Here is a 13,603-nt window from a genome sequence, read left to right as displayed (position 1 = left end):
GTAAAAGTTTTTCACAACCTATTTTTCATTACCTATGTGGTAAGAAGACTACCATCTGCTACTTTCCCCCGGCAATGCTGCCTTTGATTTAGGGGTTGGAACCCAACACCGGGCACCAGCGTCCCCTGGGTTCAGGCAGTGGGGTCAGCAGGACCCTGGTTAGACAAGCCCGTGGCCAGACCATCACCAAACCAGGGTGGCCAGAACACCAGCATGGCCCATTTCTGGGATGCCACAACTCTGGCCTCCTTACTGGGGTGACAGACTACAAGGGAGGACCGAGGCCCTGTTTTAACTCCTCTCTGCCCATGGTTATAAGCGTGTTGCATGGGCCGCTCCAGAGCATTGCTGTTTTCAAAACCTTGTTCTCCAGGGCACTCCTGCCACCAACCTGCTCCCTGCCTGATGCCCAGGGACATGGAGTTGGCAGGGAGACAGTGGCTGCCCTGGCACACCCAGAACTCCATCCTGAAGAACCTGCTTATGGACCCGCTAACTGCTCCTGGGACAAAGGGACTTTCTGAGTTGTGGGGATTCTGGCCTTCCCATTAACTCGTGCTGTTGCTTTTTCTCACTGCGTTAGGGTCCTTGGGGCTGTTGCCCAGGGGATTGTGGAGAGTTTTATGTTTTTTAAGGGATTTAAAAGATTATAAGGGTGCAGCCCTTGCTCACAAGCCTTTTCTAGGGCTGGTAGGTCCCCAGCCCAGTATGTATCACGTCCCCCACGAGTCAAATCAGGAGATGGCTGTGGGCCCAAAGGGGCAAGACCTGTTGGCCATGCCCATGGCCATAACTGACCCCTCTCCAGGGACAGAAGGAAACTATCTTCACTGAGCTTATGAGAAACAAACATCTCTGTGCCCACAAGAGAGACTCCCATCAAGGGGGAATAGGTGGCAAAATTGTGGCGTCCGCAGAATCTCTCTGTACCACTTGCCTCCACCTCCTGGGCCCTTTCTTCCTTTGTTGGCCACTGTGGACTCCCACCAGCCCGGTCCTCCCCAAACACTCCTTCCCCACCTCTCTCTGTGAAACTATCTCTGTCTCTTGCCTATCCCCTTGCTGCCCAGAGGGAAAGTGATCTGAAAAACTAATGTACCCTAAGATGTTAAAGACTAAGAAGAATGCGTATGTGACCACCCCTGGGCACTTTCATCATAAGAGAGGGCTCCGGAGGAGTTGGCATCTTGTCCATAGGATGAAAGTCATGACCGCAGAGAGTGGGGCTGACTTGGGGCCAGAGGGCTTGTCTCCAGCACCTCTCACATTGGACCCCACTCACTCTTCCTACTTGACCTTCCTGCCCTGACTAGACACCAGCCAGAGGGACTGGATAAAGGGTACTTCGATAGTCTCATTTGGAAAGGCTCAGAAGCTATGAGTTTCCTGGGAGGTCCTCTAGGGGTGACCTGGGGGCACAGAAGCCTCTCACAGGCTTGGACCCACAGGTCCAGGGGTTTCCTGTCAGCCAGGAAGCTGGTGGTAAAGAAAAAACAAAGTGTGTCCACTCTGGCCATCAGGATGGTCTCATTCCTCCCACGGCCATCCAGGGTAAAGGCAGAGAGGGAGGGCTGGGTAGCTGGAGTGTGAGGGACGAGACTCCCATCTGCTTGAGCTGCTGCTGGGGGAAGAGACCTGATGTCCAGCAAGCCCTGACTTTCTATTCTGACCTCTCAACTCACACTTCAGTAGAACAAGGTTTTCGCCCATCAAGGAACATCTTAGGGGGTCAAGTCGTTGCCTGTTCCTTCCCATCTACGAAAGGCTTAATTGGTCCCTGGGGTTAACCAACTTTGAGTCTCCTCATCCGCAGATGGTGGGAGAGTGTCGGCTTATTTCCTTCAGTCTCTTGAGAAACGCTGGGAGAATTTTGTAAGGTTAGGGCTCCACAGTAGTCTGAATGGGCTGAGTGAGAGCCGAAACCACTGCACGTGAGTATCCATGGGTATCTCGTGTCCCCCTCACTGACCAGCGGAAAAACAAATTCATGAAGAAGATCCCCAAGGATTCAGAAGCCTCCAATGTGCTCGTGGGCGAGGTGGACTTCCTGGACCAGCCATTCATTGCCTTCGTGCGTCTCATCCAGTCAGCCATGCTGGGAGGAGTGACCGAGGTGCCTGTCCCCACCAGGTGAGAGCCATTGAAATCTGCCCACCATACCCACCCTCGGGTGGCCAGCTGTCCATGCAGTCAGCTAGTAGGGCAGTTGGAGACACCCCTAAATCGAAGAAGGAAAAGTAGGGAACTGTATGGGGATGGCAATCTGACTCAGGAAGGATTTGAGAGAATTTATTTAAAATAATCATAAACAAGAAGTAGCCAGCAGCTGGGAGAGGCGCTGCTGGGTGAGCTCTGGGATGCCAGGGCGTGGCAAAGATGCTCAGGTGGGAGTGAAGAGGAATGTCTCTCCAAAGCAAATATGGGATTCAGAGGAGGGAAGGGACGTGTTTCTGCCCAGTTAAAAAATTAAGAATGGATACTATTTAGGGCCAGAAAATCCTTCTCTCCACCTGCTTTTACTTTTCCTTCTCACTTTCCCCCTCCTCCTCCATCTTCTTTGCAGATTTCTGTTCATACTGCTGGGACCTTCTGGGAGAGCAAAATCCTACAATGAAATCGGCCGTGCCATTGCAACCCTCATGGTAGACGACGTAAGTGCCACGGGAAGCATGTACTCCTGAATGTCATGGCTCCTGCGTCAAACACTGTGCCTTCGTTCATTCACTTATCCAACAAGTCACGTTTGAGCACCTACTGTATGCCAGACCCTGTGCAGGGTGTGAGGATTACGAGAACGAGGGAATAGTCACTGCCCTTTAGGAGCACCAATCAAGTGGGAGAGATAGACCTACAATCCTAGAGTGAACCATGTGCTAACTGCCCAGGCAGTCAATGGGCCCTTCACACACGAGGGGGCTTTAAAGCTAAGGATGAACACCAGCCTAGGAGGCAGGCATTCCAGGCAAAGGGCCACGGTTCGGGGAGGGAGGGGCTGGATGGAAGTGGTTTGATATAGGCTCAGTGTAAGAGCTTCAAGAGCAGGAGGTAACACCAGAGAGAGGAGCCATATACCATACGGAGCCTGTAGGCAGAGCTGAGAGTTGACACCATGTGACAGGGTGCCTAGAGGAGTTTACACACGAGCACAAGCCAATCAGATCTGTAAAGTCAGAAGGAACCCTCTGGAGACAGTGTGGAATGATGCAGCCTGACCCTCCAAAGATGAAGGGCTGGGATGTTAAAACAGATTTGAAATACCTGAGCTTCTCCGACTGGGCTCTGCACAGGTTTTCTGAAGAGCTCGCTCTGTGGGAAACTGAGAGCAGAAAGATTAAGTAAGTAACTCAACCCAGGTCGGACAACTGGAATACAGAGACCTGGCCTTCAGGTCCGGGAAGAGCCGCCTTGCTGCATGTCCCACTGTCCCCACTGGGCTATGTTCCAAATGCCCCATTGTTCTCATCTCAGAAACTGAGAACAAATTGGCAGCTGGAGTAATGGCTCAAAGTGACTTTCCTTGAAAGTGTGTGTGGTTGTGCCCCAGGGAGGTGGATGAGGTGATGGCCACAGCAAGAGAGCGGTCCTTTCCTGCCAGCTCTTCAGCGACGTGGCCTACAAGGCCAGGAATCGGGAGGATCTGATCGCGGGGATTGATGAGTTTCTAGACGAGGTCATCGTGCTCCCCCCTGGAGAGTGGGACCCAAATATCCGAATTGAGCCACCCAAGAAGGTGACTTCTGCTGACAAGAGGTGTGCATGAATGAAGGGGTGGCAAGCGGGGAGCCGGGTCAGAGGGAGCTTTCAGTCTGTCCGTTTCTTTTTTTGGATTTGAAAGAAAGATGTCAGCCTACATGGGTTTATACTTTTTTTTTTTCAGTCTCACTTTATTTCTCTGAAAAAAAAAATCAGAAGCAAATATGCTGAATGTGACCATCTGTAAAACCTGGGTGATCTGTGTGTGGGTGTTGCTAGATCATTCTCTGCATTTTTCTCTGTATTTTAAGCTATGTGATGATGTTAGAAAGGTAAAGGAGTTGTGAGGACAGTCCTGGAGGTGCTGATCTCTTCCTAGGATTGGGAGCCCCACGGTCCCCTGTCGCCCTTCTCCTTCCAGGAAATCCGTGTTCTCCCTGACTGAGCTAGGTCAGATGAACGGCTCTGTGACGGGAAGCGGCGGAGGGGCTGGAGGCGGCGGCGCTGCAGGCGGTGGCGGCAGTGGGGCCGGCGGAGGGAGCAGTGGGGATGATGGAGAGATGCCAACCGTGCACGAGATCGGGGAAGAGCTCATCTGGACAGGAAGGTGCCCACTCCAGGCCTGACAGCGACACCAGTTGTCTTAGATTTCTCTTCTCCTCACCCACCTTCTCCACCTCTGTCAGCAGCACCCACTCCTGGCCTTGGGATCTGGCCAATGCACTCTTTTCCTCCCCAGCCCTCAAAGCCCCTCCTGGATCTGGCAGGAAAGGGGAAGCTAGTGGAGGAACCCAAACTTTTCTCAGGACACCCTTCGTTACCTGTATTAGTTTCCTAGGGCTGCGGAAACAAAGTATCACGGTCTGGGTGGTTTAAACAATAGAAATTTATTCTCTCACAGTCTAGAGTCTAGAATTTCCAAATCAAGGTGTCAGCAGGGCCATCCTCCCTCTGAGATTCTGGGTGGAATCCTTCCTCGCCTCTCTGTAGCTTCTGGTGGTAGCCAGCAGTCCTTGGTGTTCCTTGGCTTGCAGCTGCACCATTCCCATCTCTGTCTGTGTCCTCAGATGGTGTTCTTCCTGTGTTTCTGTCTTCGTATAGCATTTTCCTCTTCTTATGAGGACACCAGTCATATTGGATTAGGGCCCACCCTAATGAATTCATCTTAACTTGATTAACTGTACAAAATAAGGTCACAGTTACAGGTTAGAATTTTGATATATCTTTTGGGGGGACATAATTCAATCCATAAGAATACCTTTTGAATTTGTTTAACCTTTTGTTACCTAGTCAAAAAACTTGTTTTAAAAGAAAACAATAGAAAATTTTCCTGGCTTTCGTTTCTTTGCCAGCTCTTAGAATAACTTGGGTAGATCTGAATTTAGGAAAGGACACAGCCCTGCAAAGCTATGTGTAAATCATAACTTTGAGAACGAGTCATGTTTTTTTTATGCCCTTGGCTCTCTGCCCGCCAGTGGTTCCCAACTTTACCTACTCCCCACTCCCATCCTCACCCAGGGGACATTTGGCAATGTTCAGAGACATTTTTGTTTGTCCCAGCTGGAGGGGAGATGCTACTGGTATCTGGCAGATAGAGACCAGGGATGCTGCTCAACATCCTCCCGTGCACAGGACTGCCCTCCCCCAAACAAAGAATTATCCAGTCCAAAATGTCAACAGTACCAAGGTTGAGAAAACCTGCTCTGTGCTAAGCACTGTGTTAGGAGCTATGGAGACTAGCATCCCCAGTAAACATTCTCCCTAAACCTAAAATTCCCCACTTGTTTGTTCCACAAAGCAAGGAAACCAGTTATAAGGTTCAGAATCTGCCCTTGATGAACCTGTTATAAACCAGGATCTCTCCATCTCCTAAAGCTGGACACACCTATGTTTACCAAGCACAGGCACCCTGCGGATGATCAGGGACGTGAGGAGGATAGCCATCTATGGTCCCCAGGATTTCCATTCCCTGTGAAATGTTAGGTCTACCCCAATACATATTCCCATAAGGCTTTCCCTCTCCCACCCAGGCTGTCTGTGACCACCCTTCCCAGTGGAGATGGTGCCAACCACAAACTCAGTCTAATGACAGAACTCTTCCCTGGTCTTAAATGTTCTGGTGGAAAGATCCCTCTCCCCATCCACCCCTAGTCAAGTTCCCCTCCTCACTGCAGACTCCGCAGGCTCCTGTAAATAGCCCTGCCCCTGCACTGGTGTCTGTGGTGAGAAAGCAGTGTCTGGGCCTGTCTTGAGCAGGTTCTTCGGTGGCCTGTGTCTGGATGTCAAGAGGAAGCTGCCCTGGTTCCCAAGTGACTTCTACGATGGCTTCCACATTCAGTCCATCTCTGCCATCCTATTCATCTACCTCGGCTGCATTACCAACGCAATCACCTTTGGTGGGCTTCTGGGGGATGCCACTGACAATTATCAGGTGTGTGTGAGCTGGGGACACGCATGCAAACCTCAGAAAAATCTGCTGCCACCAGGTAGTGGTAAGGAGCTTATTCCCATAATCCCAAAACCAAGGTTTGGGTTTGACCTACCATCCAGGTTCAGACCATCACTTTTTGTAATCCTTTACCCTTGAGAAAAATAATAACAAGCTGGCATAATTAAAAGGTCTAAAGCTAAATCATATTACTAAAGACCAAATTTAAAGATTATATAAATAGAGCAAATGTTTAAGGGGAAATCATCTGCTTTGTTAGTTGGTACTTTTCCTACTGGTGGTTTAACGAATTTAATGAGCGCAATTAATTGAGTTGCTAATTGTGACCTTCTTCCCATACTTTAAAAAAAACTAACCTTAAATTCTTAGCTTGAAGTTAAGACATTTTCAGAAATGTCTACCATGACAACAACACAGGTATACCTGGGGAAAACAGTTCAGCAGAGACACTAGCCTGAGACCCAGACAAGGGTCTTCTCCACTGGGGGCCTTTGGGATAGTATCACTGGAAAGCTCAGAGCACCAAGGTGAAGACCCACTTTCCCAGACAAATTAAGATGAGTGCCTATCTCCAGCCCACACCACTCTTCTGAGCAGCAGATTCAGTATCCGGCTGCCTCCTGGGCATGTCCACATAGCTGCCCTTCGGGATCCCCCAACTCACAGGGCCAACATTGCATCCATTACCTTCCCTCCAGACCTGCTGCTCCCCGCAGCCAGTGAGCGACACCATGGTTGACCCAGATATTCACACATCATCCTTGACTCATAAATCCCAGCTTCCCCCAGTAGCCCTCATGACATGGTCCTACTTGCCTCTCAAGCCTCATCTCCCAGCATTCCCTTTCTCAGATTCCTGTCCTCCTCACTCATCTGCATTCTGTTTTCCATCAATCCTGATCATCTCTCGGGTCTTCAAAGACATGCTCCCTTTTAGCTCCAGCCTTTGTGCCTACTGTTGCCCTTCCCGGCACACTCTTTCTCATCCACTTACCCTATTCTCCTGGTCAATTCTCTGCTCATTTTTTGGTTCTCGGCTTCCGTGTATCTACCTCTTGGGAGGCTTTCCTGACCAACCCTTCACTCTTACTGTATGCTCCTACCTTATCCCAGCTTATCATATTTCTTGGCAGTGGTTCTTAACAAGAGACGATTTTGACCCCTAGGAGACATTGGGTAGCATCTAGAGACAGTTTGGGTTTTTATAACTGGGAGGTGAGGTGCTACTGAGATGCTAATAAACATCCTACAATGCACAGGATAGCCCCCTACAACAAAGGATTATCTAGCCTGAAATGTCAGTAGTGGTATGCTGTATGGAAATCGCCTAGTTTCTTGTGTGTATCTCCCACTAGAATGATGATGCATTATGTTGTTTGTTCATGGGTCCTCAATGTCTAGCACAATGCCTGATACACAGTAGGCCCTTAATAGATTTTTGAATGAATGAATGAATGAATGGTCTGACCTCTAAAAGCACCTACTAGATCTTTGAATTAATAAATGATTGGGTGGATGAATGGACTGTCCTCTGGGAGTAGAATGGGCACAGGAACAAGCACGACCATTGGCAGCCCTGTTTTCTAGGCCCTAGGGTGACAAAAGGAAGTCACACGGGACCTAGAATTATTAGAGAGTGATGCTTGGCAATTATGTGAGGTTGTGGAGTCAGAGATGGGGAGCAGAATTTGAGCAGGAGAGGACCTAGGATAAAGGACGAGCATTGTGGCCCTTGCTGAGATAACTGGGTTCTAACCTGTCAGAGAGGCCCCTTTCTCACACCCCTACTGAGCTTAACACTCCTCATGCCCCCAGGGAGTGATGGAGAGTTTCCTGGGCACTGCCATGGCTGGCTCCTTGTTCTGCCTCTTCTCGGGACAGCCTCTCATCATCCTCAGTAGCACAGGGCCCATCCTCATCTTCGAGAAGCTCCTCTTCGACTTCAGCAAGTAGGTGCCCTTGGTGGCCCCCAGTGCCTGCTCTCACACTTGGGACAGTATGCCAAGGTTGGAGTAGGGGAAGAGCCCCAAGGGGGGAGGTGGGGTGAGAAGGTACCAAAGCCGTCTTTACCCCTAGGAGGCACGGCCAGGTGGTCCCTCCTGATTCCCTCCGATATCTGCCTTTCAGCCACTTTAGTGCATATTAGCACAGCCCATGGGGAGAAATCCAGGCAAGACGAGAGGAGAGAATTCACACTGCTCTGCTCATGAGCAATTGTGACTTGAAAGTCAATGCGGTGTATAAAAAGGTTTCAGGCTGGAGGTCGGAAGGCTACACCCTGACTCACGCAGCTCTGGGCTCAGTTGCCTCACCCACAACATGAGCCCGTTTCTAAGGTCTGCTCCAGCTGTGTCATTCTGAAATTCCCTGTTCTTCATTCGCTCTGGTGTTTGTTACCAAATGTGTAAGAACCGAAGTGTGTGAGCACCTTTCTGCCACCCCATGGGAGCCTTTCCCAGAATTCTCAAAGACCAGACAACCCCGCCCGGGAACTGTCCCCATCCCCAATCCTCTTGTACTTCCTAGGAGGGCATCTGTGCCACAGGAGGGGCAGATGAGGCACCCAGGGTGGGTCTGGGGAGCCGAGCGCAGCCAAGAGCCTTGGGCTGGAGGCCCTTCGATTCCCTCTGCTCTCCAGAGGCAATGGCCTGGACTACATGGAGTTCCGCCTCTGGATTGGCCTACACTCAGCTGTCCAGTGCCTCATCCTGGTGGCCACAGACGCCAGCTTTATCATCAAGTATATCACCCGCTTCACTGAGGAGGGCTTCTCCACCCTCATCAGTTTCATCTTCATCTACGATGCCATTAAGAAGATGATCGGTGCCTTCAAGTACTACCCCATCAACGTGAACTTCAAGCCTGACTCTATCACCATCTACAAATGCGAGTGCGTCGCCCCCGACACAGGTGACCGGTAAACCCAGAGGTGCCCTAGGCCCCCACCCACTACCCACTCCCCTCTAACACCCACTCCCCCTCTGCCCCTCCCCTCCACCCCGTTGTCTACTCAAAGGCAGGAACATCAGCCTGCCTGGGAGGGGCTGTTCAGCCAAGGACCTTCTGTCCCAAAGGAGCAAATACAGGGTCTTAAACCAGTTTTGGGAAGGAAATCAAGGGGACAGGAACTCTAATGAAGATCACAATACCAGAGCCCAGGGTCGTAGTCAGGAGGAAGCAGTGATAGCGATACCCCAGGGAGGGAAGAAGGCACGCTTGGCCTCAGCGTGGAGTAATGTGGAGGCCACACCAGTCAGAAATGCTACTCAGGCCAGAGGCCTGCTCTAGGCCCGAGGTAGACCTGATGGAGCCTAAAGTCCCTCCCAGCTCCATGAGCACATGACACCGTGAGTGCCCCCTGACACATCACTGCCAGTGTGTTCACACCAGAGGGATGAACATCCCTACAGATGGGGACATGTCCAGGGTGGAGGACTAGTCAGGGTGGAGGAGGACCTGGCAACTATGTCATTAAAGAATGGTTCGAGAACCTGGGGGTTATCCAGGCTTTTAGAGAGGTATGAGAGAAAGTCTGTCATGACACAGAGGGGCCAGATTCACCCCGTGTAACTATAAGATGCAGAATGAGGGCTGAAGAACAAAATCTCCAGGAGCCAAACGCTGGCTGAATTCAAGGTATATCTTAACAGTGGTGGAAGCCACCACCCTGAGAGGTATTCGTCCCCTCGGGTGGTAGCAAGCTTCTTGGACACTACCTGGATATCCATCTGCCAGAGGTATCGTAAAAAGGATCCCTGTGCTGGGTGGGAGGCTGAATCAACCAAATGGTCAACCCATTCCTGTGAAGTCCCTTTCTGACCAAAAAAGTGTCATCTGTAAAGTTAGGACTTTCCATAGCTGAACCACTGGCCTCTTTCGCAGTCAGAATCATGCCCCTAAGAGCTTTCAGTGGGACGTGCTGAGTGCCCAGGAGGCTATAGAGCGGAGGCTAGAGAGCCATCCACGTACCTCTTAGCACCACCAGGCTGGACTCACAGAGAAAACTGAGGTCCAGAGACACCCAAGGTCACACCAGATGTCAGTTCCCCTAGAGGATATCAATGCTGGCCCTTCCGGTCTCATGGAACGCTTGTGAGGTTTTCATATCTATACTCAGGTTCGGTTGGCATCTCACGTAAGTAGTTACCATTTTGTTCAGCACCTCAATGCATACAACCGATAAAAAATATTGACAAGTCAGCCAGAAATATTTGTTGCACAATTATTGTGCACTCTGCTTTAGACTAGGCCTTGTAAAGATAAAGTTGTTCTGACATCAGGGGACATCGTTTTGGTTGTACCCTCTCACCCTCTGTCACTGCTCTGAATTTGTAAAGATATCAAGACAATTTTTTTCTCTTCTTCTTTTTTCTATAATTCATTTTGAGTTATTTCATTAAAACCCAGCAGTAGGTGAAGCTGTCTGTTGTCCTGAGCCAGGGCCTGTTGCTTGCCCAGGGGAGCGAGGAGATCCTACCTGCAGGCTCTTGTCATCACACGGTAGAGCAAATCCCACCTCTGTGGACTGAGCCCCATCAGGGCACTTTTGTTTTCTGCTCACACCCTCTGGACTACAGATCCATTGCGCTGAACACAAGTGTTCCCACAAACGTGGCTTTTGGAAGTACACATCCTTAATTTCTTTCAGAAATGGTCCAAATTCTAGGGTCGTATGTGGAACTTCGGCCATTCTGGGAATCATCTGTCCACAGGAGAAACCAAACATAGGGGTGCCCTAGGAACAGGGCACATCAGGTAGGATTTGAGAACTATAATAGGATCCACCTACCTCCAAATAGTGTCCCCTCTGGCCTTGCCCAGGTGCCTAATGTCACCTCATTCTTTTGGGTCATGCTATTGCCATGATTCTCAACGTTGGTCCCTGGAAGCAGCATCAGAACTGTCTGGGAACTTGTTAGAAATGCAAATTCTCAGGCCCCACCCCAGACCTGCTGAATCAGAAACTCTGGGATAGAGACAGCTGTATATTAACAAGCCTTCTGGGTGATTCTCACGTATGCTTAAGTTTGAGAACTACTGCTCTCTTAAACTGAGTCATTATTAGCAACTAGCCATAGTGAGATTAGGTTTTCAGTGTCTTCATGGAGAGTAAAGGAACTGGAAACAGGACAAGTTAGTTTTGATTAGGAGAATATGAAAGGGAAAATTCTAGATGTTTAGGACCCTGGGGAGGGGGGAGCTAACTAGGAGGGTTTCTTTCCCAGTCCATGGGCCACTCGTTTACTCACTGTTCCATAATCCTAGTGCTACTGCAAAACCCAGTTTGACTGTGGCACGCTGTCCCTCGTTGTCACTCTTTATCAGTCAGAGCTTGTTTCGGGGCACGCTTTTTAATCTAATCTTGTTTCCATTGTAACTGATTTGTATTCTATTTATGGATGCTGCACACACTGACTTGGCTGCTTTCAATCCCAAGTGAGTACCACTTTGTAAACACTAGAATTTAAAAATATTTGATACTTGGACCCTTTCTAGGATTTTCCATGTTATGGTTCTTCCTTCCTCATCTCAAAGTGGCTTTCAGATAAACCTCACAAAGTTCTCAATATAAAAGAATGGCAAAGCCTAAGCAGAAGACGTCAAAAGAATGTCTGATCTGACAACCTTGGGCAATGGAAGCGCATCTACACTCACCAGGCTCGAGTGTTACCTGGGGGTCCTGTAGCATCTGTGAGGGGACCCCTGAGTCAGCCTTCCTGCTCGCCTTCCCTGCTCCATTGTTAACTGTGCATCGTGTTCTTTTGGTCAGTAGTGTGAGGAAAGGCAGTAGATGTCCCTGATTTCTCTTAAGTGAAGCGTTCTTCAGAATAGTTGTAACAAAACTCTGGGTTTGTAGAACTTCTCAGAATATTCTGCCCTAGGTCAAGACTGAATCCCTTAGCCACTCCCAGCCCCAACTGCCCCAGAAGTAAGCGACATAGAAGGGCCCTGTGATCACATCCACCCCATGACAAGTTTGTTAGAGGTTGAAGGAAGCTTCAGGAATAAACTCTTATTCCCTCTGGGTTCCTAGCAGGAGTTCAATGGGGTTTGCGATGCATTTAGATGATTGCTAGCAAACTGGCTGAGCCTCCTCCCTCCCTCCTTAAGTCAGCTGCAGAAGATCTGCTTAGTCAGTCTTCGCTTGGAGGACGAAGGCGAGGAGAACCTGGCCCTTCTCCTCTATGCATGCAGTGCAGGAGCAAGAGAGAGGGTGACCTCCAAAGCTGCCTTTTTAATAAATGGCTGCATCCCTCAAGCAGGGGATTATAGTTCCTCTCAACTCGTCTCATGGCCCCTGAAGGGAACCCTCCTCTGTTCCACTTAGGGACACTGAGGCTGGGGCAGGGGATTGTGGACAAGGGATGCAGAGTGAACAGCTGAGAGCAGCACCTCTGAGGTCCTGATTCTCCTTCAAGTCCTGGGCCCAGGTTTAATTTTCCTCAGCTAGCATTTAATGGGCAGATTAGGGAAGATACCCAACAAGTTCTTACAGGCCCAGCTGACCTGAAAAAAATATATATATATGGACAGGGCAGGAGAGAAAGGAAGTGTATGTGGAGGGGAGCAGGGCAGGGAAGGAAGCTCGTCGTGTAGAGCTGGGAGGTGTGTGGGCTCTGGGCCAGCCTGCCTGGGATGGATAACGGCTCCCCCAAGAGTGAGTTGTGTGACCTTGGGCAATGGGCAGGTTACTTAGTCTCTCTGGGCCTCAGTTACCTCATCTTTAAAATGTGGAAATTTCTTGGGGAGTTAGGAACTTAGCAAGATGACGTATGTAAGGGTTTGGCACAGTGCGTGGCAAAGAGTTAAGTTCTTTGAAAATGTTAATTAAGTCTAAGAGCACAGACATTTGTCAAGTGGGTGGTAGGGATTCACAAGGCACATTATTTACCCACTTGTGTTAGCATCTTGCCTTGGCAGCAGTTTTTAAAGCCAGCCCTTCCATGTCAGACAGGAGCTGTCCTAACCTGGCCCAGCTAGACTGTCGGCGCTGTGACCCAGGCTCCCTCCCACCACCCCTGCCCTCCCTGAGCAAAGCGAGGAGAGTGAAGGGTGCAGCTGCCCTCACAATGAAAGCCAGTCCTTGTCTCTAAGGAACTGGAAGGAAATGGGAAGGAGTGGGGCCCGGGGTGGGGTGCAGGATCCCCACCCAGCAGTTGCTGACCCTCCCCCATGTCCTGTGCTCATCCACAGCGAATACAACCGCATTCAATGCTTCAGCCACGTCGCCACCAAACACCAACACTTCTCTGGTAAGTCCTTTCTTCATGTCAGACACGCAAGGGCTTATGTTTGTGGGGAGATTGAGAAGATTTGGGAAACTTAGACCAGACTTGCAGAGATTAACCCTGCTGCATACCCACACCAGGGTCACCCGCAGAGCTGTGAAAATGAATATTTTTAAGTATATACTGTCAAAATCCTATTTTGTCTCATTTTTTTAAATCCTTGTGCACAAAC

The 13,603-nt window shown here is 49.8% G+C and overlaps 1 protein-coding gene across 1 annotated transcript in view; it reads left to right on the top strand.

The window, feature by feature from the left end:
- SLC4A5 (solute carrier family 4 member 5) overlaps positions 1–13,603 on the top strand; it is an 85,923-nt gene that overhangs the window by 47,945 nt on the left and 24,375 nt on the right. Inside the window, exons 8-15 of the mRNA XM_024765661.1 lie at positions 1,973–2,130; positions 2,564–2,651; positions 3,596–3,750; positions 4,115–4,300; positions 5,950–6,124; positions 7,958–8,091; positions 8,781–9,052; positions 13,337–13,395. Coding sequence (XP_024621429.1) covers positions 1,973–2,130; positions 2,564–2,651; positions 3,596–3,750; positions 4,115–4,300; positions 5,950–6,124; positions 7,958–8,091; positions 8,781–9,052; positions 13,337–13,395 — 1,227 coding nt within the window. The remainder of the gene's footprint in view (positions 1–1,972; positions 2,131–2,563; positions 2,652–3,595; positions 3,751–4,114; positions 4,301–5,949; positions 6,125–7,957; positions 8,092–8,780; positions 9,053–13,336; positions 13,396–13,603) is intronic.

The sequence above is a fragment of the Neophocaena asiaeorientalis genome, unplaced genomic scaffold (genome assembly GCF_003031525.2).
Source record: "Neophocaena asiaeorientalis asiaeorientalis breed wild unplaced genomic scaffold, Neophocaena_asiaeorientalis_V1.1 scaffold1090, whole genome shotgun sequence".
Classification (NCBI taxonomy): domain Eukaryota; kingdom Metazoa; phylum Chordata; class Mammalia; order Artiodactyla; family Phocoenidae; genus Neophocaena; species Neophocaena asiaeorientalis.
The sequence above is the reverse complement of the archived record's forward strand: the minus strand, read 5'-3'. Positions and strand labels throughout refer to the sequence as shown.